The sequence below is a fragment of the Leopardus geoffroyi genome, chromosome B4, assembly GCF_018350155.1.
Source record: "Leopardus geoffroyi isolate Oge1 chromosome B4, O.geoffroyi_Oge1_pat1.0, whole genome shotgun sequence".
NCBI classification, from domain to species: Eukaryota; Metazoa; Chordata; class Mammalia; order Carnivora; family Felidae; genus Leopardus; species Leopardus geoffroyi.
In genome coordinates, this window is record NC_059341.1 from 88,793,298 (window position 1) to 88,818,557 (window position 25,260).

At 36.3% G+C, this 25,260-nt stretch overlaps 1 protein-coding gene across 8 annotated transcripts in view; it reads left to right on the plus strand.

The window, feature by feature from the left end:
• MON2 (MON2 homolog, regulator of endosome-to-Golgi trafficking) overlaps nucleotides 1-25,260 on the plus strand; it is a 121,008-nt gene that overhangs the window by 46,258 nt on the left and 49,490 nt on the right. For all 8 annotated transcript variants that reach the window (XM_045464957.1, XM_045464954.1, XM_045464959.1 and 5 more), the window contains 11 exons: nucleotides 3,037-3,161; nucleotides 3,580-3,716; nucleotides 5,784-5,937; nucleotides 12,125-12,357; nucleotides 14,507-14,588; nucleotides 15,164-15,348; nucleotides 16,513-16,625; nucleotides 24,030-24,134; nucleotides 24,491-24,571; nucleotides 24,650-24,723; nucleotides 24,993-25,083. In XM_045464957.1, coding sequence (XP_045320913.1) covers nucleotides 3,037-3,161; nucleotides 3,580-3,716; nucleotides 5,784-5,937; nucleotides 12,125-12,357; nucleotides 14,507-14,588; nucleotides 15,164-15,348; nucleotides 16,513-16,625; nucleotides 24,030-24,134; nucleotides 24,491-24,571; nucleotides 24,650-24,723; nucleotides 24,993-25,083 — 1,380 coding nt within the window. The remainder of the gene's footprint in view (nucleotides 1-3,036; nucleotides 3,162-3,579; nucleotides 3,717-5,783; nucleotides 5,938-12,124; nucleotides 12,358-14,506; nucleotides 14,589-15,163; nucleotides 15,349-16,512; nucleotides 16,626-24,029; nucleotides 24,135-24,490; nucleotides 24,572-24,649; nucleotides 24,724-24,992; nucleotides 25,084-25,260) is intronic.

Genomic DNA, 25,260 nt, shown 5'->3' on the forward strand with positions numbered 1-25,260 from the left:
AATCACTTAACTAGGGAATCTGTTCTCCTTCAGTATTCACCAGCTTATTTTGTTGTATCAAGTAGCTCAGGGGTGGAAATACCTAACATTCAAAGGTTAGTTCTGTTAATATATCTAGAGTGACTGGAGGAAATTGGAATGCCCTGGTCATTCAGGAAGAGATGTAATATAGCAGGTATACTATATTCTTTCTCTTTAATATCATCTGAGCTAGATGCTTCTCTGTCCTCTGAATCATTTATGCTTTGTGTCCAGATATCTTTTTTAGGAAGATAGTTTAAGGGATTTGTGAAACTTAGCTTATAAGTTGGTAGCGTATCTCTTTTCTACCTTTGACTCACTGCTTTTAAAAAGGAGTTAATGGGGCTATTTTGACTTACCCAACCTAATTTTCTACTGCTTCACGTACATGTCTCCAACAAAGGATCTTAGCACTACAAATTCATTAGCCAAAAGGTTGTTTACTCTTATCAGCCTTTGAGAAATAGACTCCTGCATTTATAGTCTATCAGACTGTCTTTGTTGTGTCCTAAGTCAACAGTTACTTTATTATGTACATAGTTCCTTATCAGAAATCCATGTGCTACTGTGATTAAAATTTCTACCAGAATGAGTGATTAATCTTAAGCATCAGTTGTCTCTTAACTACTATCCAGTACCAAAGGACTGTAGGAATTCAGAAACATTCATCACTCTTCATGCTAGTATAATGGAGTTTATGAGGTATCTTCATGTCACATTAGGCCAATTAGACTTAGGCCATAGAAACCATTCTTTTAAATATTCTTTTTAAAAAATGTTTTAATGTTTATCTTGGAGAGGCAAAGTATGGGCAGGGGAGGGGAGAGAGAGAGGGAGTCACAGAATCCGAAGCAGGCTTCAGGCTCTGAGCTTTCAGCACAGAGCCCGACGTGAGGCTCGAACCCAAGAACCGTATGATCATGACCTGAGCTGAAGTCGGATGCCCAACTGACTGAGCCACCCAGGCGCCCCCCATAGATGCCATTCTTAATACACGTTTCCCTGTGAGTACAGCTTCTTGGGAAAAAGGCTTAATAAATTCACAGCAGGTGCCCTCCATTGATGTCCTTGAGAACAATGCAGTGACCTCAACACTAGTTCTCTGATCAGACTTTCACACTTGGCAAGGAGGAAGGAAAGGAGACCAAAGTTCCAGACCTCAGGAGAGAGGCTCTCATTTACCCAAATTACAAGGTTGTAGTGGCTGTAGTATAAGTTGTTTGATTTGCTTTTTTTTTTTTTTTAAGATTACAAATTAAAGCCTTTGAATTTTTGTATGTTTTGTATGTTACAATATATTCATTAAAGCCTTTGAATTTTTGTATGTTACGATATATTCAGATAGTAATTTTTATGAAATAAGTGCTAAAATAATACAGGTCTCTAGGCATTGTTATGTACATAGTACTCCTTGTACATGATTTTTCAGCTGACAGAATGCGCTGTAGTCCTTCTCTTACAGGAGAGGAACTGATATACTCTTCAAAGCAAGTTTTATAATAATATTTCTTTTGGCTGTGATATAATGTTTTTGACAGCCTTTGTTTTCTGGCCTCAAAACCTGGCTTATGAGCCTTCAATTGTACTACCGCATTCATATTTCACTTTTATTCTAAAAGAGGTAGTGCACGTTTGGAGGACCCACTAATGTTAAAACTCTGTTGTAGATAACAACTTGCATAGTGAGTCACCAGCATGATTCTTTATCAGTTCTTTACTAAAAGGGATCATTTGTTTAGGAAAAAATGTGCTCCGTATTTGCATGGCACTTTATCATATTTACGAGACGTTTTTATTTTTACAATTTTCTCATTTGACTTCTCCGGAAGATGAGATGCTTTTATCCTTTATTTATAAGGTTATGTAATTTGTCATCCACTCTGTTGGATAAAGCTGAGCCCATCTGATTTCTGATCTAATGCTTTTTAACAGTATCATGTTTAGGACAGTGATAAGCCTCTGTTTTAGGACTTCCCCAATCATAGCAATCCAAGAATCAAGTTTTTAATTATCCCTCCTGCTTTATCTTCATGATTATGTCCTAGTTTTAAGCATCCAGTTAACAGTACTGCAAGACATTAGAAGATACCAGCTGCTAAGACTTTGGGCTAACATCCTGACGACTGCTATATTTCTGAAATTTCTTGCCCCACATGATGCTTACTCATTTCAGGGTACCCCCAGCTAACTCATCCAATAATGTGCTGCACTTGGTATAAAGGGAGATTTCAGTTTGGCCTACTAACCACAATGTTAGGTTCTTACCTCACAAGGATCCTGCTGTGCCCTCAGTTAATGTGTAACATTAAGAAGTAATCTATTACCTTTTGAAAAAACTGGTTACTTTATTTTGTTCATTTATTCATCTACCACACATTTAGTGTGTAATGTTGAGAATGTCCTCTAAACATTTTTATTTACAAAGAGCTTGCAGAAGAGATGATTTTTATTAACAGTAATGATAATGGATATTTATAAAGAAAGGGAAACCATGTACCAGGTCTCATTCTAAGTACTTTATATTTTATACTTGCTAACTGCTATGGATTCCTTTTTGTTTTTCCCTAGAAAATATACACTAAACATGCTTACGTTTATTGCCTCTTTGTTTAAGCAGCACAAGAACGTATGGAAAAACTTGTGGTATTATTAAAGAGTAGAATATACATCCTACCAGCAGTTTACATGATATGTGTGCTACCTGGCAGCAGTGAGGATGGTGTGATGGTGCATAGTGCTTTCTAAAGAATGAGGATAAAAGATTGACCATGTGAGCAGATGTCTAGTGTGTGTTTTCAGAGATGTATTTAGAGAGAGACTGATTATTTTTACTGTTAGCTTTTCCCTTATATAACTGCTCTTCCCTTCCTTTTCGCTACTCCCCATTAAGAATTGTAATTTATTTAAAGTTAGAAGATTTTATTGATTTTTCCATAAACTAAGAACAAGAGTGTATTTTATAAATTCTTATCTTAGATTTAAAGAAATATTATTAAAAAATCTTATACTTTTTAGGTAACTGAATGTGAGATATTTCTGTCACTTCTGGTGAAATTTCTGGATGCAGATAAACCACAGTGGCTACGAGCTGTTGCAGTAGAATCTATACACAGACTCTGTGTGCAGCCTCAGCTATTAAGGTAGAACCTCAGCAGTATTTAGTTAAATAGGTTAATGTTTGTGCTAGTAGGAAGACTTTTAAGTATTCCCAAACGTTAGTGATTTCTAAACAAAGAAAATTGTGTATTGTATGTGTATAGAGGGGTAGGGGTATGAGTGTGGAAAACAACTGAGAAGTGGGCAAAAAACATGGGTAGTAATTGCCATCAGACCAAATTACTGGTTAATACAGCCAAGAAAAATTTTTTTGGAACATTGACCTCAGTCTCAACCTTTGTATTAACTTAGTAAAATAACTCAGGTGTGATGAAGTTTTAAGTATAGCATTCAGACTGACAAATCAAAATTACTTGCTATTAAAAAATGTTAATATATTCAAATATTTTCCCTAGAAACATTTTATTAAACATTTTATTTTATTTAAAAATTATTTTACAGGTCATTTTGTCAGTCCTATGATATGAAACAGCATTCTACCAAGGTTTTTCGTGATATTGTAAATGCCCTGGGATCTTTTATCCAGTCATTGTTTCTTGTTCCTCCTACTGGAAATTCTGCTACAACAAACCAAGCTGGTAAAGGCTAATTCATATTTTGTTTTTTATATTCTGCCACGATTTACAATATGCACTATTCTGAGAGGGTATTCCATAGAAATTTTGTGAATAGAGAAGTTTGAATTACCTAAATGTGTTGATAGTAAAGACTTTCACTTAAAGAATATTCAATCTCGGGGCACCTGGGTGGCTCAGTTGGTTAAGTGCCCAACTTTGGCTCAGGTCATGATCTCATGGTTTGTGGGTTTGAGCCCTGCATTGGGCTGTGTGCTGACAGTTGAGAGCCTGGAACCTGCTTGGGATTCTGTGTCTCTCTCTAACCCTCTCCCACTCATGCTCTGTCTCTCTCAAAAATAAAATAAACATAAAAAAAAGTTAAAAAAAAAAAAAGGAATATTCAGTCTTATTGAGGCAATTGTGTGTTTTTTTTTTTTTTTTTTAAAGTTTATTCATTTATTTTGGGGGGTGGGGGATAGAGAGAGTCAGAATCAGGCTGTGCATCATCAGCACAGAACCCAGCATGGGGCTTAAAGTCATGAACCAGAGATCACACCCGGAGCCAAAACCAAGAGTTGGATGCTTAACCGACTGAGCCACCCACGCACCCGTATTTCTTTCTTTCTTTTTTTTTTTTAATGTTTATTTATTTATTATGAGAGAGAGAGAGAGCATGTGCATCAACAGGGGAGGGGCAGAGAGGGAGAGAGAGAATCCCAGGCACGCTCCATGCTGTCAACCCAGAGCCCAACTTGGGGTTCGATTCCACAAACCGTGAGGTCATTACTTGAGCCAAAATCAAGAGTTGGACACTTAACTGGCAGAGCCATTCAGGAGCCCTGTGTTTATTTCTTTCCAGAATATGTTTGTTTCTCTGGTATACTTTCAGTTTCTCTCATCACATAAGAATAAGACTTTAGATGTTTATCTTCATTTTAAAAGAGTCTTCATTTTGTGCCTCTCTTTAAAAAGAGTCTGGGTGCACCTGGGTGGCTCAGTCGGTTAAGTGGCCGACTTCGGCTCAGGTCATGATCTCACGGTCCGTGAGTTCGAGCCCCACGTCAGGCTCTGTGCTGACAGCTCAGCCTGGAGCCTGTTTCAGATTCTGTGTCTCCCTCTCTCTGACCCTCCCCTGTTCATGCTCTGTCTCTCCCTGTCTCAAAAATAAATAAAACGTTTAAAAAAAAAATTAAAAATAAATAAATAAATAAATAAAAAATAATAAATAATCAATCAATCAATAAATAAGAGTCTGGTTCACCATCTTAGGAGGTCTGTTAGTCTTTCTTTTAACGAAATGGGTGAACTTGATTTAAGCTTGTTTGGAAATCAGTGTACAACTTCTAGTTTCTCTTTGCCTTCTTTATCTTCTACTTTTTACTATCGTATTAATGGTTTTTTTAATTCATTATTTTCACCTATGGTGAAAAGTGGTCTAACAGAAAGTATATTGTAAAGTTTGTCAATAGTTTTACTAATTAGTACTTTTTTTTTTTTATAAAAAGGGAAATGGTAGGGTATCTGGGTGCTCAGGCAGTTAAGTGTCTGACTCTTGATTTCAGCTCAGGTCATGAGAGCCTGTGTTGAGCTCTGTGCTGGGTGTGGAGCCGGCTTAAGATTCTCTCTCTTTCTCCCTCTGCCCCTCTTCCCTGCTCGTGCTCTCTCTCTCTAAAAAATAAAAAAGGAAATGGTGTCCTGGGAAGACAGAGAGACTCTCTAATAGCCATAACAGGATTGATAAACTTCATTTATTTGTGCAGTATCCATTCCTGCAGAACAAATTAAAAAAAATTTTTTTTGGAACAGGAGTTGGGGAGAGTGGCAGAGAGAGAGAGAGAGAGAGAGAGAGAGAGAGAGAGATTGAATCTTAAGTAGGCTCCAGACTCAGCACGGAGCCTGATTCCAGGTTCGATCCCATGACCCTGGAATCATGACTGAACCAAAATCAAGAGTTGGATGCTCAACTAACTGAGCCACCCAGGTGCCCCTAGAACAATTTTTTTTTTTAATTGAACATATATTTTAATATCATTGATTTGTAATTAAGTAGTAAATTGATATCTTTGTTTTCTTCTCCTTATCTAATAGGAAATAATAACTCAGGGGGCCCTGTCTCAACACCAGCTAACTCAGGAATGTTGGGGATTGGTGGAGGTGTTACTTTGCTACCAGCATTTGAATATAGAGGAACTTGGATACCTATTCTGACTATAACAGTACAAGGCAGTGCAAAAGCCACCTAGTAAGTAGTAGTAGCCTTATTTTATGATTGATGTTGTTGGGGATATTTTATCATAAAATGTTTCTCTCTGCATTATATTTTGAATTTAAGCCTACTAATTCTAATACAGTTTAGAACTAATTTTTTTGGCCATATTTTGAGATTTTTACTAAGGATTGGATTTTGTTTGTTTTCTTTTGTCTATTTGTAGACCTGTTAATAGCATTATGAAACAAAATGTGGTTTTTCTACCTGAGGACCTAGTCAGCTGTTTTATATGGCTTTTTGATTTAAGTATGTGACTTGATTTCAGACCCTTTGGACTTAGGTCTTCTAATACTGACTTTACCAGCAGCAAATTCTTTAATTTTAAAAATCTCAGTTTCTTCACCTATAAAATGGACTAGTGATATATTTACCTTTCAGGATTCTCTAGGTAATAAAAGTTATTTTAACTGTTTAGCTAATTCCATTGTTAGGGTTTAACATACAGTACTTTTAGTTTAATTAATTTGAAGTGTTTAATGGATACCATATATGTTATTTGTATTATCATTAGTTATTTCAGTTTAACAAATATATAGTCGGCAGTGTATTGTTGATTTTTCTTAGGTTGAAGTGAACTACAGTGCTCCAGAGATAAAGCAGTTAATACCACATAGGTTTAATGCTGCAGCTGTTGTGAAGCAGTTAATTCATACATTTTGAATGCTTAGTATGTATAATTAAAATACTATTCCGATGACAGTAAATCAAAACTTAAGATTTGAAGCAGAGTCTCTGACTAGTTTGTTGGTTTATTTGGTTATTTATTCATTCATTAAAATTTGAGCATAGGGGCACCTGGGTGGCTCAGCCAGTTAAACGTCCAACTTTAGCTCAGTTCATGATCTCATGGTTTGTGAGTTCAAACCCTGTGTCAGGCTCTGTGCTGACAGCTCGGAGCCTGGAGCTTGCTTCAGCTTTTGTCTCCCTCTCTCTCTCTCCCTCCCCTGCTCACACTGTCGCTCTCTCTCTCTCTCTCTCTCTTTCAAGAATAAATAAACATTTTTAAAAAATGTGAGTATAGTACACATGTTACATTAGTTTCAGGTGTATAATATAATACAGTGATTTGACAAGTTTATGCATTATGTTGTGTTCATCACAAGTGTAGCTGCCATCTGACTCCTTACATCACTGTGACAATATCATTGACTCTATTCTTTATGCTGTGCCTTTTATTCTTGTAACTTATTCATTCTGTGACTAGAAGAACTGGAAGCCTGTGTCTCCCACACCCCTTTACTCATTTCCCCAACCTCCTTTTCTCTGACTAGTTTAAATGATAAATTTATATGGTGTGTCAGTCTACATTGTACGATCATGATATTTTGCTGTACAGCTTTATTTTGCCTAAAAGTGTAAAAGCATGGAGTCATAGAGGACTGAAATATTTAACTAAAATTCATTGTTATTCTTATCATTTAAAAGATAATGTTACCTAGTCTCATGTAAGCTTTTGCTTGCTATAAAGGCTAGTGGTGCAAGTATACTAGAGAATCAAATTTAAAAGAATCATATTTCTAGCACTGAAGGAGACAGTAATCTGATTCATTCACTTCCCCACCTCATTTTATAAGTTGAAAAAACCCCAACATGGAACTAAATTGCTGCCCGTATGGAACTTATGTATTAGTGAGTGAGATAGTCAATAAAGGCTCAAATAAACATGTAATATCACCTTGCTAGTGTTTAATTCTCTGAAGAAAAGACAAGTTAAGGGGATAGAGAGTGACCAAGGTGAAGATGGGGACAGAAATGATCTCTGAGGATAGAAGATTGAACAGATACATAACTAAAGGGAGAGAGTGAGTGCTTGAGGAAGAAAAATCAGAACAAATGACAAAAGAGTAATTACTTGGCAAAGTTGTAATAATTGCTTTTTTATTAATAAAATGGAAGTCAGAAACCAATGGTCTAATCTATCTTTCTTTCTTTCTTTCTTTCTTTCTTTCTTTCTTTCTTTTCTTTCCTTCCTTCCTTCCTCTTTCTTTCTTTCTTTCTTTCTTTCTTTCTTTCTTTCTTTCTTTCTTTCTTTCTTTTTTTCTTTCTTTCTTTTGAGAGAGAGAGACAGCATAAGTAGGGGAGAGGCAGAGAAACAGGGGAGAGAGAGAATCCCAAGCAGGCTCTATGGTGCCAGCGCAGAGCCTGATGCCAGGCGTGAGCCCACAAAGCCGTGAGATCATGATCTGAGCTGAAACCAAGAGTTGGCCGCTTATCCAACCAAGCCACCCAGGGGCCCCTGAAACCAATTGTTTAATTTATTCTTTTTGTTTTAAAAGAACAGGAAATAGTTTTTTTAAGTTTATTTCTTGAGAGAGAGAGAGAAAAAATCCCAAGCAGGCTCTGCACTGTCAGAGTGGAGGCTGACGCAGGGCTCAAACCCATGAACCATGAGATCATGACCTGACCTCAGATGCTCCACCAGCTGAACCACCAGGGAGCCCCAGGGCCAATTGTTTGTTGATAATTTAGTCCTTGTCAATTAAGAGAGTTGATTTTAACTAGTTCTGCTACTAAATACTGTGATTTCGAGTATAAAGTTATTTTTAGTATTTTCTTTGAAGGTAAAAATGAAAATCTTGATTGTGTATTCTGTTCATGTATTGACTTTTTTAAGTATGTAATCGTTTGAAAACTTAAGTGATGTACAGACAGAAGTAGTTTTTTTGTTTTTTTAAATTTTTTTAATGTTTATTTATTTTTGAGAGAGAGAGAGAGACAGAGCATGAGCAGGGGAGGGGCAGAGAGAGAGGGGGACACAGAATCTGAAGCAGGCTCCAGGCTCTGAGCTATCAGCACAGAGCCTGATGCGGGGCTCGAACTCACGAACCATGAGATTGTGACCTGAGCTGAAGTCGGACACTTAACTGACTGAGCCACACAGGTGCCCTCAGAAGTAATTTTGACCTAAGTATTGTTGACATATTCTTTCAGATTAATTACACTGTGGTTTCTTTCAAAGTTGGGCTTGTGACAGTTTTGCAAGTTTACCTAAATTTAAAAATATTTAAATAAACGAGTTACAGTTTATCTAAAACTGGAATTTATGTAGTGATTCTAATAAAATAGCCCTGAAATATTGAGGTAAGAAAGTGTAGGCCATGTTATAGGCTGTGGTATAAATAAACATAAATCACCTTTTTTCTCCTAACTATTCTGGCACTTAAAGTCTTTACCATAGAATTTGGGAATTGGAGTTTTGGATATTTAAGATTATATTATCTGTTTTATTTTTATTTTTATTTTTTTTAATTTTTTTTTTCAACGTTTATTTATTTTTGGGACAGCGAGAGACAGAGCATGAACGGGGGAGGGGCAGAGAGAGAGGGAGACACAGAATCGGAAACAGGCTCCAGGCTCTGAGCCGTCAGCCCAGAGCCTGACGCGGGGCTCGAACTCACGGACCGCGAGATTGTGACCTGGCTGAAGTCGGACGCTTAACCGACTGCGCCACCCAGGCGCCCCTATATTATCTGTTTTAGATGCATTGTCACAGTAGATCATTTGTTCTTTGAAAGTAGAGATTTGTCTGAAAAAAACAATTAGTGCTGATAGGCTTAATGTGTGGCTTTATACAGTTGAATCCAGAAAATTTACCCTTGCTGTTTGAGCTTAGATCTCTTGATCAAGAATGTATTTATATTTTTATTGAATACCTAAATTTTAAAATACTCAGAGCCGGCACATGCTAGGGGCTAAATTGATAGACTTTAGAATCAGACTTGGGTTAAGAACTGCTGATTGGTAGCTGTGTCACCATAGTCCTTGGTTTCATCATCTGTGTCTTTTAGGGGTTTTGTGTGGAGTTTAAACAAGACAAAATGCACCAAAAAAATACCTTAAAGTCCCGGGCCAAGAGTAATTGCACAACAAATGATAGCTATTTACTTTGAGTTTTGCATTTATTTATAAATTACCTACCTCCAGTCTTGATTATGATTCAGGGACTTTTAGGATTTTAAGGAGGAAATCTCTTTTATTAACTTTAATTTTTTTAAATAATTTTTTCAAATTTATTTATTTATTTTGAGAGAAACAGAGAGAGCACAAGCCAGGGAGGGGCGGGGGGAGGGGAGGGAGAGAGAGAGAGGGACAGAGAGAGGGAGAGAATATGAAAATCCCAAGCAGCCTCTGTAAAGTCAGCGCAGAGCTCGATGTGGGGCTCGAACTCATCAAACCATGAGATCATGACCTGAGCCAAAATCAGGAGTCAGATGCTTAACTGACTGAGCCACCCAGGCACCCCTTTTATTAACTTTTTTTATTGTAATTTTTAGTGATTTCAATTGTATGTGTAGATGTAATTCACAAACCATAAAATTTAGTCTTAGTGTATAATTTATGGTTTCATTGTATTCAGAAGCTATATACAACAGTAACTACCATTTAATTCCAGAACTTTTTCATCACCCCAGAAAGAAACCCTTACCCATTATCAGTCATTCCTCAGTCTCCCTTTCCCCACCCCCTAGCAACCATGAATCTACCTTGCATCTCTACTGATTTGCCTATTCTGGATATTTCATATAAAAGTAATCATACAATAAATACTCTTTTGTTCAGGCTTTCACTTAGCCTGTTTTGAAGGTTCATCCATGTTGTAGGATATATCACTATTTCACTTCTTTTTATGGGTAAATAATTCTGATTTATGGATGTACTGCATTTTGTTTATCCATCATTTGATGGGCATTTGTGTTGTTCCCACTTTTTGGCTTTTAGAGATAATGCTGCTGTAAGCATTTGTGTGTAACTTTTTTGCTTAGACATATGTTTTCATTTTTCTTGGATATATACCTAGGAGTAGAATTGCTGGGTCATGTAGTTGTGGATGTTTAACTTTTGAAGAACTGCCAAACTATTTTCCCAAGAGACTACCATTTTACATTCCCACCAACAGTATATGAGGGTTCAGATTTCTCTACATCCTGAGCAATGCTTATTACTGTCTTTTGATTATTGTCATAGTCTTTTGATCATAGCCATCCTAGTGGATATTAAATGTTATCTTACCATATTTCAACTTGCATTTCTCTAAAAACTGATGACTTTGAGTTTCTTATTCATGTGTTTATTGGCCATTTATATATCATCTTGGGAGAAATGTCTTGTCAGATCCTTTGCTCGTTTTTATTTATTTTTTATTATTATTTAGCTATAAGTGTTATATATTCTTTAGTCCCCTATTAGATATATGATTTGCTATTCTGTGGATTGCCTTTCATTTTCTTAACAGTATCCTTTGAAGGACAATATTTTTTAATTTTGACGAATTCAATTTATTTTTTCTTCTGTTGCTTGTGCTTTTGGCATCATATCTAACAAGTCAGTACTTAATGTGAGGTTGTGGAGATTTTTTCCCAGGTTTTCAACTAAGAGTGTTTAGTTTTAGCCCTTACATTTAGGTCGTTCATACATTTTGAGTTAATTTTTGTATATGGTGCAAGGTAGATCCACCATCATTTATTTACATATGAATATCCAGTTGTTCCAGTACCACCAGTTCTTTTTCCATTGATTTATCTTGACAGATTTCAGTTTTAAGGAACTTAAAACCATGACTCTTTATTTGCCATGATTTAAGACAAAAGATTTATCTTCCCTTTTGAAAGCTTTGTTTTAACTATGGGGTAGAAACTGCTCTAAAATGTGACTTTGACATACTGAAGCTCTGAGTATTATTCTTACTCTGTTGACATATTGTATCTGAGATGATAGCTAAGCTGGATATCTCACAGTAATACTTTCTCAGTGTGAAAGTATCTTCCCGTTTAAAGGATTGATTTGATAGCACCTTATTTTGAAAGCACCTTAGTCAGATTTGAGTGGTTTTATAATCCATTTAGTCTTACACTATTTTGCATGTCTTTATTTTTCTAGTGCCAACATTTAATGAAAATATTGGCACATCTTGTGGGGAGAGGCAAAAAAGTAAGTTATTAAACTAATTAGTTATGGAAGTGGTCAGACCTTAATTTTTCTAATCAGTTTCTTAGAATACTGAGAAGGGAGCCCTCCTCCGAACAACACAAACTCAGTAATGTCCATTTACTTTTGCAGTTTGTTGCTCTTAATTTCTGTAGACTACAAATTATGGAAGTCCTTTCATGTATTTTCATTATTGTGGCTTTTAATTAGTGTTCTGATTTTCTCATAATTTCAGCCTAGAGATGTTGGACAAAGTTGAGCCCCCAACTATACCAGAAGGTTATGCTATGTCTGTGGCATTCCACTGTTTGCTAGACCTTGTACGTGGAATCACCAGTATGATTGAAGGAGAGTTAGGAGAGGTTGAAACAGAATGTCAGACTACCACTGAAGTAGCTTCTTCACCAACACAGTCATCAGAACGGCAAGAATCACAGTCAACATCAGACCAAATGGATAAGGAAATAGGTATATGTGATGTATTTTTAACTTTTATTTTGAAATAATTTGAAATTTACAGAAAAGTTGCACAGATACTAGAGTTCCCATATATCCTTCACCCTGATTTTCCAATTGTTAACAGTACCATATTTGTGTAATTGTATTTATATATGTCACTATACTTTTTACCTTTTTAACTATTAGAGAATAAGTTGCAGACATAATGCCCAATTTCCCCTTAATACTTCAGTGTTTTCTAAAAAATAAGGACAGTTTCCTATATAACTACAGTACAGTCCCATCATAAATTTAGCATTAGCCCAGTATTATCTAATTTGAGACCTCATTCAAATTTTGCCAGTTGCCCCAATGATGTCTTTTTTTCTATTTCTTTTCCTCTTCCTTTTCCTTTTCGTTTTTGTTTTTGTTTTTGTTTTCTGTTTTTAGAGAGAGAGACAGACAGTGTGAGCCAGAGTGAGGCAGATAGAGGGAGAGAAAGAGATAATCCCAAGCAGGCTCTGCACTGTCAGCGTAGAGCCTCATGCGGGAGTTGAACTCATGAACCATGAGATTATGACCCGAGCCAAAACCACGAGTCGGAGGCTTAACCAGTTGAGCCCCCCAGGCGCCCCCCAATGAGGTCTTTTATGTTCTGGGATTACCTCTTGAATTTAGTTTCATGTTGCTATACTAGAACTATACTGTTGTTAATCTAGAACATGTCCTTAGTTTTTTCTTGTTTTATATGACCTTGACCCTTTTGAAGGGTAGTTCAGTCAGTTTGGGTTTGTCTTTTGTTTCCTCATAATTAGATTCAATTTATTCATTTTTACCATAGAAATGTTGCTGCATTATACTTAGTGTATCAACATGTCAGGAGCATACAGTGTCAGCATGTCTCATTATTGGTAATGTTATCATTTGGTTAATATGTCTGGCTGGTTTCTTCAATGTAAGAATAATTATGAACTTTTTGTGGAGAAATATTTTGAGACTAATCTAAAATATTAAAGAGAGCCTTTCCTTCTCTCCCATTTATTTTTTTAAGATTTATTCATTTATATTATTTTTTATATATTGGACATTATTCTTTTTCTGCCACCTCCCCCCTTCCTGCTATTCTTGCCCTGATGTTTTAATGGCAAATACAGTCCTAAAATTACAGAATGTTTTTTTCACTTCAAGCCTTACTACTACTTTTACAGTGATGATGATTATCAGTTGCTTTGATTTTTTTTTCCCCCCAGAATGGCAGAATGGAATTTTATTTTATTGAAGGGTTGCAATCTGTGATTATCATTATTTGGCTTAACACTCAGATTGTTCCTGACATTGCCAGTGGGACCCCTTTCAAACTGGTCACTATGGCCTTTTGTCATTTTCTGACCTCTACCTTACTATCTGACACAACAAAATGTTCTAAACTCATCTTTGATTTTTCTTGCCAAGCCCAGGATTCAGTTATTTATCTAAGGAGCCCTAGCTTCTTTTAGTTTAGAATAGTATTTGGAAGCTAACACATGGGCACTAGTGTGCTTTTTACTACTTGAAAAAGAAATGCACGCATACACATGCACACACAAGCATACATCTCTCTACATTTTAAAAATGCCTGTCTAAAAATGTCTGTGTAAATGAGGTTTCTCCAGTTCTGGTTTAATACCACAAGGTTTATTTTCAACTTTCCATGTTTGTAATTACCTTCTCCAACAGTGAAAACTTGGTCCCAGTTTATTCAGGGGATTCGCTTTATTTACTTGATTCCCAATGTGTGTGTGTGTGTGTGTGTGTGTGTGTGTGTGTGTGTGTGTGTGTGTGTGTGTATCACCAATCTCCTGGCTGAACCAGCTGATCACTCTTAGCTGATCACAGAGGCTGAAAGATTGGCCCAATGAAGGGGAAGGGAAAAGGAACTGACATTACACACACACACACACACACACACACACACACACACACACAAACACACCAGTAAGTTAACTTTTTGAATTCTGAAACTCTGGTGTGGTTTTTAAGTTTTCATTGATTCAAATATATAAATATTATAGATTTTAGTATTATAATTGAGTTGTTGATGGAATATATAATGTATCATCATATGACTAGGGAGGTTTTAGAATAGCATTTTGTCAAATACTATGTTATCATGAAGTATTGTGTGTTTTTGTCATTTAAGTCAGTAGAGCTGTTTGGGAAGAAATGGTGAATGCCTGCTGGTGTGGTTTACTTGCTGCTCTCTCACTCCTTCTTGATGCCAGGTATTAAGTCTTTATAATTTTTATATTGCATATGACAGTTAATAAGAAACAAACATTAAAATTGTTACTTCAATTTGTCTTAAGATTTATTTCTTAATATTAGTTTTTGGACATTATTCTTTTTCTGCCACCTCCCCCCTTCCTCCTATTCTTGCCCTGCTCCCCACCAGAGTAGTTGTCATAATGTTTTAACGGAAAATCCAATCCTAAAATTACAGAATTTTTTTTTTCACTTCAAGCCTTACTACTACTTTTACAGTGATGATGATTATCAGTAACTTTGATTTATTTTCCAGAATGGCAGAATTTACTGATTTTAAAATGCTTGATATTTTAAGTTAAATCTTTGAGTGCTTAACCATTTTCTTTAATAATGAAATATGTATTATATATTGCTTTCACCCAATTCAGATTTTCAGATATTATGTTGATTAGTTAAAATTCCTTAAGTATATTTTGCTGTTATTTGTCTATAGATTTTCTTAAAACTCCACTGAATACCTAATTGCACATCATGTTTGCAGTATAATTAAACATAAATTAATCATATTAAATACAATACTTTATCTTTTCAGCACAGATGAAGCTGCCACTGAGAATATTTTAAAAGCTGAACTGACTATGGCTGCTCTTTGTGGAAGACTGGGCCTTGTAACTTCAAGAGACGCCTTTATAACTGCAATATGCAAAGGTTCCCTGCCCCCCCATTATGCTCTTACTGTGCTGAATACCACCACCGCAGCCACGCTTTCCAACAAATGTAAGACTTCAGCTTACTCGGAGTTTTTTTTCATCTAGTGATGTGACATTATGTAGAGAAAATATTATAGAAATTCCTAGTTCAAGCCTACCTGTTTTACTCTCTGACTATGACCTCTGCGAGAAGTCTGCAGACTTCTCTGGGTCTGCGACCCAGAGCTTAAATTTTTTCCATCTCTTTAAAACAATGGGAGTGCAGGGAGAATAATACCAATTTTCAACAATAATAGTGAGGATAAAAGAAAATAAATCTCCAGGGTGCCTGGGTGGCTCAGATGGTTAAACATCAAATTTCGGCTCATGTTGTGATCTCATGGCTTGTGAGTTCGAGCTCAGCATTGGGATCTGAGCTGACAGCTCAGAGCCTGGGGCCAGTTTTGGATTCAGTGTCTCCATCTCTCTCTGCCCCTTTCCCACTCATGCTTTGACTGTCTGTCTCTCTCAAAAATAAACAAACATTAAAAAAATTTTAAAAAGAAAATAAATCTAGAAGTCTGTTGTAAACTATATCATACTATCGAAATGGTGGTTTGGGGTGCCTGGCTGGCTCAGTCAGTGAAATGTGCAACTCTTGATCTCGAGGTCATGAGTTTGAGCCCCACATTGGGTCTAGAGATTACTTAAAATAAATAAATAAACTTAAAAAAAAAAAAGTAGTGGTGTTTTTTTGTTTGTTTTTGTTTTTATTTTTTTCAACGAACTAGTAGAACAATAATGCTGCTTTTAACGTTCAGATGTTTTTTTTTCTTGTTGAATACTTTGAAAACACTCAGGTTTGTTACATGTAATAGAAATATATTTCAAGATGGTATTTAGTTTTCAGACTGAAAATGTGAGATTTGACATCTAACTTTAACTATAAAAGTTTACTGGGAATATATGTTAAAATACTCCATGTGTCCTAATTCTATTTTGCTTGTGAAAAAGTATACCTAAGTTTTATAATTTTAAAAAGTTATATAGAAAAATTACTTAAAATTTTGCTTAAATTATATTGGTTTTTATACCTCCTGAATTTCAAAAATGTTTGCATATAGATAATAGGTAACTGCATAAGTGTCATAGTTGAACTTAGTTTAATCAAATTAATGTTTTAAAATACAACATTACTTTGAATAATGTGAAAAGTATATCTTAATTATTTAAGCTTTCCTTTGTGTTCTAGCATATTCCATTCAGGGCCAAAGTGTTATGATGATAAGTCCATCAAGTGAATCTCACCAGCAAGTTGTGGCAGTTGGTCAACCTCTGGCAGTCCAGCCTCAAGGAACAGTAATGGTGAAGGACTTTTCTTACCTTAGTTACCAATTAACTATCCAGCAAAATTATTATACCTTTCTTTTTTTATTTTTTAAATCCAAGTGAGTTAACATGTAGTGTAATAATGGTTTCAAGAATAGAATTTAGTGATTCATCACTTACATATAACACCTAGTGCTCATCCCAACAAGAGCCCTCCTTAATGCCCATCACCCATTTAGTCCATTCCCCCCATCCAACACCTCTCCAGCAACCCTCAGTTTGTTCTATACTTAAGAGTCTCTTATGGTTTTCCTTCATCTCTATTTTTATCTTATTTTTCCTTCCCTACCCCTATATTTTTCTTTTTTGTTTCTTAAATTCTACATGAGTGAAATCATATGGTATTTGTCTTTCTCTGTCTGACTTATTTCACTTAGTACAATATACTCTCGTTCTATCCATGTTGTTGCAAATGGCAAGATTTCATTCTTTTTTGATTGCTGGGTAATATTCATTGTATGTATATACCACATCTTTAAAAAAAATTTTTTTTTAACGTTTATTTTTGAGAGAGAGAGAGAGACCGAGTGCAAGCAGGGGAGGGGCAGAGAGAGAGGGAGACACAGAATCCGAAGCAGGTTCCAGGCTCTGAGCTGTTGAGAGAGGCTCGAACTCACAGAGAGATCATTACCTGAGCTGAAATCAGATGCTTAACTGACTGAGCCACTCATGTGCCCCTATATAAACCACGTCTTCTTTATCCATTCATCAGTTAAAGGACATTTGAGCCCTTTCCATACTTTGACTATTGTTGATAGTGTTGTGGTAAACATTGGGTGCATGTGCCCCTTCAAATCAGCATTTTTGTATCCTTTGGATAAATAGCTAGTATGCAATTGCTGGATTGTAGGGTAGCTCTATTTTTAATTTTTTGAGAAATCTCCGTACTGTTTTCCACAGTGGCTGCACCAGTTTGCATTCCCACCAGAAGTGCAGAAGTGTTCCCTTTTCTCCTCAACCTTGCCAACATCTGTTGTTCATTTTAGCCATTCTGACAGGTGTGAGGTGGTATCTTGTTATGGTTTTGATTTGTATTTCTCTGATGATGAGTGATGTTGAACATCGTTTCATGTGTCTGTAAGCTATCTGGATGTCTTCCTTGGAAAAGTGTCTGTTCATGTCCTCTGCCCATTTCTTCACTGGATTGTTGGTGTTTTGGATTTTTAGTTTGATAAGTTCTTTATAGATTTTGGATACTAACCCTTTATCTGATATGTCATTTGGAAATATCTTCTCCCATTCCATTGGTTGCCTTTTAGATTTGTTGACTGTTTCCTTCGCTGTGCAGACTTTTTATCTTGATGAGGTGCCAACAGTTCTTTTTTGATTTTGTTTCCCTTGCTTCCAGTGACATGTCTAGTAAGGAATTGCTGTGGTCGAGGTCAAAGAGGTTGTTGCCTGTTTCTCCTCTAGGATTTTTATGGTTTCCTGTCTTAAATTCAGGTCTTTCATCCGTTTGAGTTTATTTTTGTGTATGGTGTAAGAAAGCAGTCCAGATTCATTCTTCTGGATGTCACTGACCAGTTTTCCCTATACCATTTGCTGAGGAGACTTTTTTTTTTTTCCATTGCATTTTCTTTCTTGCTTTGTCAAAGATTACATGGCCATACATTTGTAGGTCCATTTCTGGATTCTCTATTCTGTTCCAATGATATATGTGTCTGTTTTTGTGTACCATACTCTCTTGATGACTACAGCTTTTTAATACATCTTGAAGTTCGGGATTGTGATGCCTCCAGCTTTGGTTTTCTTTTTCAAGATTGCTTTGGCTATTTGGGGTCTTTTTTGGTTCCATACAAATTTTAGGATTGTTTGTTCTAGCTCTGTGAAGAATGCTGGTGTTATTTTGGTAGGGATTGCATTAAATGTGTAGATTGCTATGGGTAGTATTAACATTTTAACAGTATTTGTTCTTCTGACCCATGAGCATGATGTTTTCCATTTCTTTGTCTCTTCTCAGTTTCTTTCATAAGCTTTCTATAGTTTTCAGCATACAGATCTTTTACCTCTTTGGTTAGGGTTATTCTTAGGTATTTTATGATTTTTGGTGCAGTTGTAAATGAGATCGATACCTTGATATTCTGCTGTTTCATTATTGGTGTATAGAAATGCAGCCAATTTCTGTACGTAGATTTTATATCCTGTGACTTTACTGAATTCATGTATCAGTTCTAGCATTTTTTTGGTGGAGTCTTTCAGGTTTTCCACATAGAGTATCATGTTGTCTGTGAAGAGTGCTAGTTTGACTTCTTCCTTGGCGATTTGTATGCCTTTGTTTCTTTTTGTTGTCTGATTGCTGAGGCTAGGATTTTTAGTACTATGTTGAACAATAGTGGTGAGAATGGACATCCCTATTACGTGTCTGACCTTTGGGGGGAGGTTCTCAGATTTTCCACATTGAGGATGATATTAGCTGTGGGTCTTTTGCATATGGCCTTTATGATGTTGAGGTGTGTTCCTTCTGTCTCTACTTTCTTGAGGGTTTTTATCACGAAAGAATGAAGTATTTTGTCAGATGTTTTTCCTGCATCTATTGAGAGGATCATGTGGTTCTTATCCTTTCTTTTATTAATGTGATGTGTCACGTTGAATGATTTGTGGATATTGAACCACCGCTGCATCCCAGGAATAAATCCCACTTGATTATGGTGAATAATTCTTTTAATGTATTGTTGGATTCAGTTTGCTAGTACCTTGTTGAGAGTTTTCGCATCCATGTTCATCAGGGAAATTGTTCTATAATTCTCCTTTTTAGTAGGGTCTTTGTCTGGTTTTGGAATCAGGTAATGTTGGCCTCATAGAATGAGTTTGGAAACTTTCTGTCCATCGTATTTTTGGGAACAGCTTGAAACGAATAGGTATTAACTCTTCTTTGAATGTTTGGTAAAATTCCCGTGGACATCCATCCAGCCCTGGACTCTTGTTTGTTGGCAGATTTTTGATGACTGATTGAATTTCTTTACTGGTTATGGGTCAGTTCAAATTTAGTATTTCTTCCTATTCTAGTTTCGGTAGTTTATATGTTTCTAGGACTTTTTACATTTCCTCCAGATTGCCCAATTTGTTGGCATTCAATTGCTCAAAATATTCTCTAATCATTGTTTGTATTTCTGCAGTACTGGTTGTGATCTCTCTGTTTTCATTAGTGATTTTATTTATTTGGGTACTTTCCTTTTTCTTTTTGGTAAGTCTGATTATTTTTATTAATTCTTTCAAAGAACCAGCTTCTGGTTTTCTTGATCTGTTCCCTTTTTTTTGTTTTTTGTTTGTTTGTTTGTTTTAATTTCAGTATTGATTTCTGTTCTGATTTTCATTATTTCCCTTCTCCTGGTTTTGGGCTTTATTTTCTCTTCTTTTTCCAGCTCCTTTAGATGTAAGGTTAAGTTGTATATTTGAGACATTTCTTCCTTATTTAAGAAGGGATGGATTGCTATATACTACCCTCTTATGCGGCCTTTGCTACTTCCCAAAGGCTTTGGACTGTCGTGTTTTCATTTTCATTGGCTTCCATGTACTTTTTTTAATTTCCTCTTTAATTTCTTGGTTAACCCATTCTTTCTTTAGTAGGATGTTCTTTAATCTCCAAGTATTTGTGATCTTCCCAAATATTTTCTTGTGGTTGACTTCAAGTTTCATAGCTTTGTGATCTAAAAATCTGCATGGGATGGTATAGGTCTTTTTGTATTTGTCAAGGGCTGATTTGTGTCCCATTATGTGATCTACTCTGGAGAATGTTCCATGTGCACTTGAGAAGAATGTGTACTCTGCTGCTTTAGGATGAAATGTTCTGAATGTATCTGTTAAGTCTATCTGGTCCAGCATGTCATTGTTTCCTTATTGATTCTCTGCTTAGATGATGTGTCCATTGCTAGAGTGGGGTGTTAAATTCCCCTACTATTACTGTATTATTATTAATGACTTTCTGTATGTTTGTGATGAATTGATTCATGTGTTTGGGTACTTTCAAGTTGGCATAAATATTTACAATTGTTCGATCTTCTTGGTGAATAGACTCCTTAATTATGATATAATGCCCTTCTTCATCTTTTGTTACAGTTTTTGTTTTAAAATCTAGTTTGTCTGATATAAGAATGGCTCCTCTGGCCTTCTTTTGATGTCCATTAGCATGATAAATAGTTCTCCATCCCCTTACTTTCAATCTGCAGGTGCCTTTAGGTATAAAATGAGTCTCTTGTAGTAAGCATATAGATCAGGTCTTGTTTTTTTATCCATTATGATACCTATGTCTTTTGATTGGAAGATTTAGTCTACTTACATTTAGAGTGGTTATTGAAAGATATGAATTTTGTGCCTCTGTGTTACCTGTAGAGTGGTGTTTCTGGTGACATTTTCCAGTCCTTTCTGGTCTTTGTTACTTTTGGTCTCTTTTGTTTTGTTTCATTTTTTTTCTCCAAAGAGTCCCCCTTAAAATTTCTTGCAGGACTAGTTTAGTGGTCATGAACTCCTTTAGTTTTTGTTTGTCTGGGAAACTCTGTCTCTCTTTCTATTCTGAATTACAGCCTTGCTGGATAATTCTTGGCTGCATATTTTTCCAATTCAGCATGTTGCATATTTCCTGCCACTCCTTTCTGGCCTGCCAAGTTTCTTTGGACAGATTTGCCATGAACGTGATCTGTCTTTCCTTGTAGGTTAAATACTTTTTTTTCACTTTCTGCTTTCATGATCATCTCCTTGTCTGTGTATTTTGTGAATTTGACTACAGTATGCCTTGGTGATGGTTAGTTTTTGTTCAGTCCAGTGGGAGTTCTCTGTGCTTCTTGTATTTTGATGTCTGTGTTTTTCCCCAGATTAGGAAAGTTTTTAGTTATAATTTGCTCACATAAACCTTCTGCCCCTCTTCTCTCTCTTCATCTTCTGGGATTCCTATGATATGAATATTATTCCTCCTTAATAAATCTTTCAGTTCTCTTAAGTCTTGTATGGTGATCTTTCACCTTTGTTTCCTTCTTTTTTTTGCTTCATTATCTTCCGTAATTTTATCTTCTGAATTACGGATTCACTGCTCTGCTTCATCCATCTTTGCCGTCATATCATCCATTTGAGATTGCATCTCGGTTATAGCATTTTTAATTTCATCCTAACAGGATTTTAGCTCTTTTATTTCTGCAGAAAGAGATTTCCTGGTGTCTTCTATTCTGTTTTCAACCCCAGCTAGTATTCTTATAATCATGGTTTTAAATTCTAGTTCAGACTGTCTTACTTATATCTGTGTTGATTAAATCCTGGCCATCATTTCTTCCTCTTCTTTCTTTTGGGGTGAATTTCTCATCATGTCATTTTGAAGGAAGAAAAAAGTTAATAAGAAAGTAATATTAAAACAAAACAAAATCAAATAAAGGAAGCCAGATCTTAGGTGTATTTCAGTCTTCTTGTGGAGAGAGGTTTGATAGAAAAAAGAGGGGAAAAAAAGTAAAATTTTTTAAATTAAATTAAATTAAAATTTTAAATTAATTAAAAAATGTTTAATAATAGAATAAAATAAAATAGGATAAAAATTGCTCTTTATGTATCCAAGAAAGAGAAAGAAAAGAAAGAAAAAAGAAAACAGCATAAGCAAAAATAGAAGCAAAGAAAACAAACCAACAAACAAGCAAACAGAACAAAACCTGAATAAAGTTAAATCCAGTTTCCCCTAGAACTGAAACTTTTTATTTTTTTTATTTTTTTAATGTTTATTTATTTTTGAGACAGAGAGAGACAGAGCATGAACGGGGGAGGGTCAGAGAGAGAGGGAGACACAGAATCTGAAGCAGGCTCCAAGCTCTGAGCTGTCAGCACAGAGCCCGACACGGGGCTCGAACTCACGGACCGTGAGATCATGACTTGAGCCGAAGTCGTATGCCCAACCGACTGAGCCACACAGGCGCCCCTAGAACTGAAACTTTGACGCACGTGGACTCTATGGTCAGTAGACTAAGCACGTGGAGAGGATTTGTGCTAGTCTTCTGGGGGATGTCTCTGGAGGACGCAGGTGGGCAGGGCTTGGTGTATCAGCTGTATTCTTCACTTGGTGGTGCTGCTTAGCTCAGTGGGGTCAGTCCTGGTCTGCGAATGCATGGGCGAGGGGTGAAAATAGCTTAACCCAGCTCTCTAGTCTCTGGATTAGGAATTTCGTGCCCTCACAGATGCGTGATCAAGTACCCCTCCTTTGTATCAGGCTTCTGTCTGCTCCTTGCCTTTACCCTGTCTGTGTCCAAGCTGTCTGCCTGCCAGGTAATGCCTCCCTCCACAGTTTTATCTCAGATGGGGCTGTGTTTCAAAACCCCATACTTCACAGACACCTTCATCTTTGACCTGAACTGATTCTCTGGGGGGAGGGTTTCGCTGAGCAATCACCAGATGCTGGCTTTCCCTAGAAAATATTCGTACGATCATGCAGTGGCAATGGCTCAGAGTTTTTGGTAAATCATACCCCAGCCAGTTTTGCTGCACTCTGGTGCCTTTGTTCTACTATCAGTAAATGTGACAGCTCTCCAGGGTCCACTGGGACTTTTGCCGATGGGGAGGACAGATAGCCTCTATCAAATGCACTCCAGACAGGAGAACCGCTTCTCTCCGTGTTGCACATGGATCCCCAGTCCACATTGCCTATTCCTGGGGATTTGCCCTACTTCCTCACTGGAGCATCGTCAGGCACTGATCTCTGAACCTTCAGACATTGCGCTCCATTGTTTATAGAACCCTGGTGGTATTGAAACCCTTTCCCCTCTCTCCATTAATGGTTTTGGAGAACAGATGTTTTGTCCAGTTTCCTGTGAGTGTTCTCACTCTTTCCTTCTCTTTCTCTCCAGCTTCTGTCGGGGTGGGGAGTGCTTTTTTTGAGCAATCCTGATGCTCTGAGCTCTCCCCCTTTCTCTGCCCTCTCTCTGTGAAAATGGCACCCTACTCTGCAGCTCCACGGTTTTTCTCTCCCCTATTTCACCCCTCTGCATGACATTCCTGCCAAGTTCTCTGGCTCATATTATGCAAATTGTTGCATTTATCATGAGATCAACCTCTTAGGTGTTCAAAATGTCTTGATGCTGATCTAGCTGTGTTTCAGGGACAAGACAAGCTCAGGGTCCCTATACTACTCTGCCATGTTAACTCTGTCCCCTGTACCTTTCTTTTTGTTTGCCAGATTTTGTTGTTAGAGTTATTTATTTTACTTGGATGATTGATACCTTTAGAAGACAACTGACATTATCATAACAATGATGGTAACACAATTTTTAAGCAAATTAATTTGTTCTTTACAAACCATCCACACCTATTTTCTTAATATATTTGTTTTTTTATTTAAAAAATATTTGAATATGATAATCCTGCTTTACAAGAATGCATAACAATTCTTACAAATATATATTTATTTAAATATAGCTCACTTCCAAAAATATCCAGTGTATGAGGACTTTACTTAACTTGGCACACTGCCATGGAGCTGTTCTTGGAACATCATGGCAACTTGTCTTGGCGACCCTACAGGTATGTTGTAGGCTCTGAGTCAAAGATCAGTGTTCTTTTTATATCTAGGTGCTACCAATTAAATTAAGCAATGCCTGTTGGTAGTTTGGGGAAGCCTAAAGAATAGACAGTAAGTTTGAAGAAGGAAAAGTTGGAAAAGAAAAAAGATGTGGCTTCTCTTAATGGCCTAAATTCTGTCTATGCTTGGTGTTTTAAGTATTTTATATGAATAGCAGTTACCGATTTAAATTTAATTATTGGAAACCTACTTCTGATTTTAATTTTAGTTATTAAGAGTTACTAATGACTTTTAATTTTAGTTATTAGGGTTTTTACAATTTTACAAATTTAGTTATTTTTTTTCTTTAATTTTACAGCATCTTGTATGGATTCTGGGATTAAAGCCTAGTAGTGGTGGTGCCTTGAAACCTGGGAGAGCTGTAGAAGGACCCAGTACAGTAAGCTGTAGTTAGTCTTACTGAATTTGTGCTTCTCAATATGTTCATATGTTACATTTAATTGTACTCTTCTCTTAGGTTCTCACAACAGCAGTGATGACAGATTTACCAGTGATTTCCAATATACTTTCAAGATTGTTTGAAAGCTCACAGTAAGAATCAGTTTTTGACTCTTAAATATAGAGAACAAACAGAGAGTTGCTAGAGGGGCTGTGGGGGGGGGGGGGATGGTCTAAATGGGTAAGGGGCATTAAGGAATCTACTCCTGAAATCATTGTTGCACCATATGCTAACTAACTTGGATATAAATTAAACAATAAATAAATTTAAAAAAAAAAAGAATCAGTTTTTGAAATTGAAAGAAATATTATTAGCTGTATATTTTAGATCAGAATGTCATACTTCTTCATTTTCATTATAGGTATCTTGATGATGTATCATTGCATCATTTAATAAATGCACTTTGCTCCTTATCCCTAGAAGCAATGGATATGGCCTATGGAAATAATAAGGTGTGATATTCTGTCTTTCTGTTTTAAATATGGTACATTATTGAGTTAAATAAGATGTACACTCATAGTGATCTTAGTATTTTAGTAGTGGGACTAATACTTTCTTCCAGTCTGTGTTGCGCTTTGCCATTTAGGGTTATTGGTTGAAGAGGGAGTGAAGAAGACATGACGTGGTTT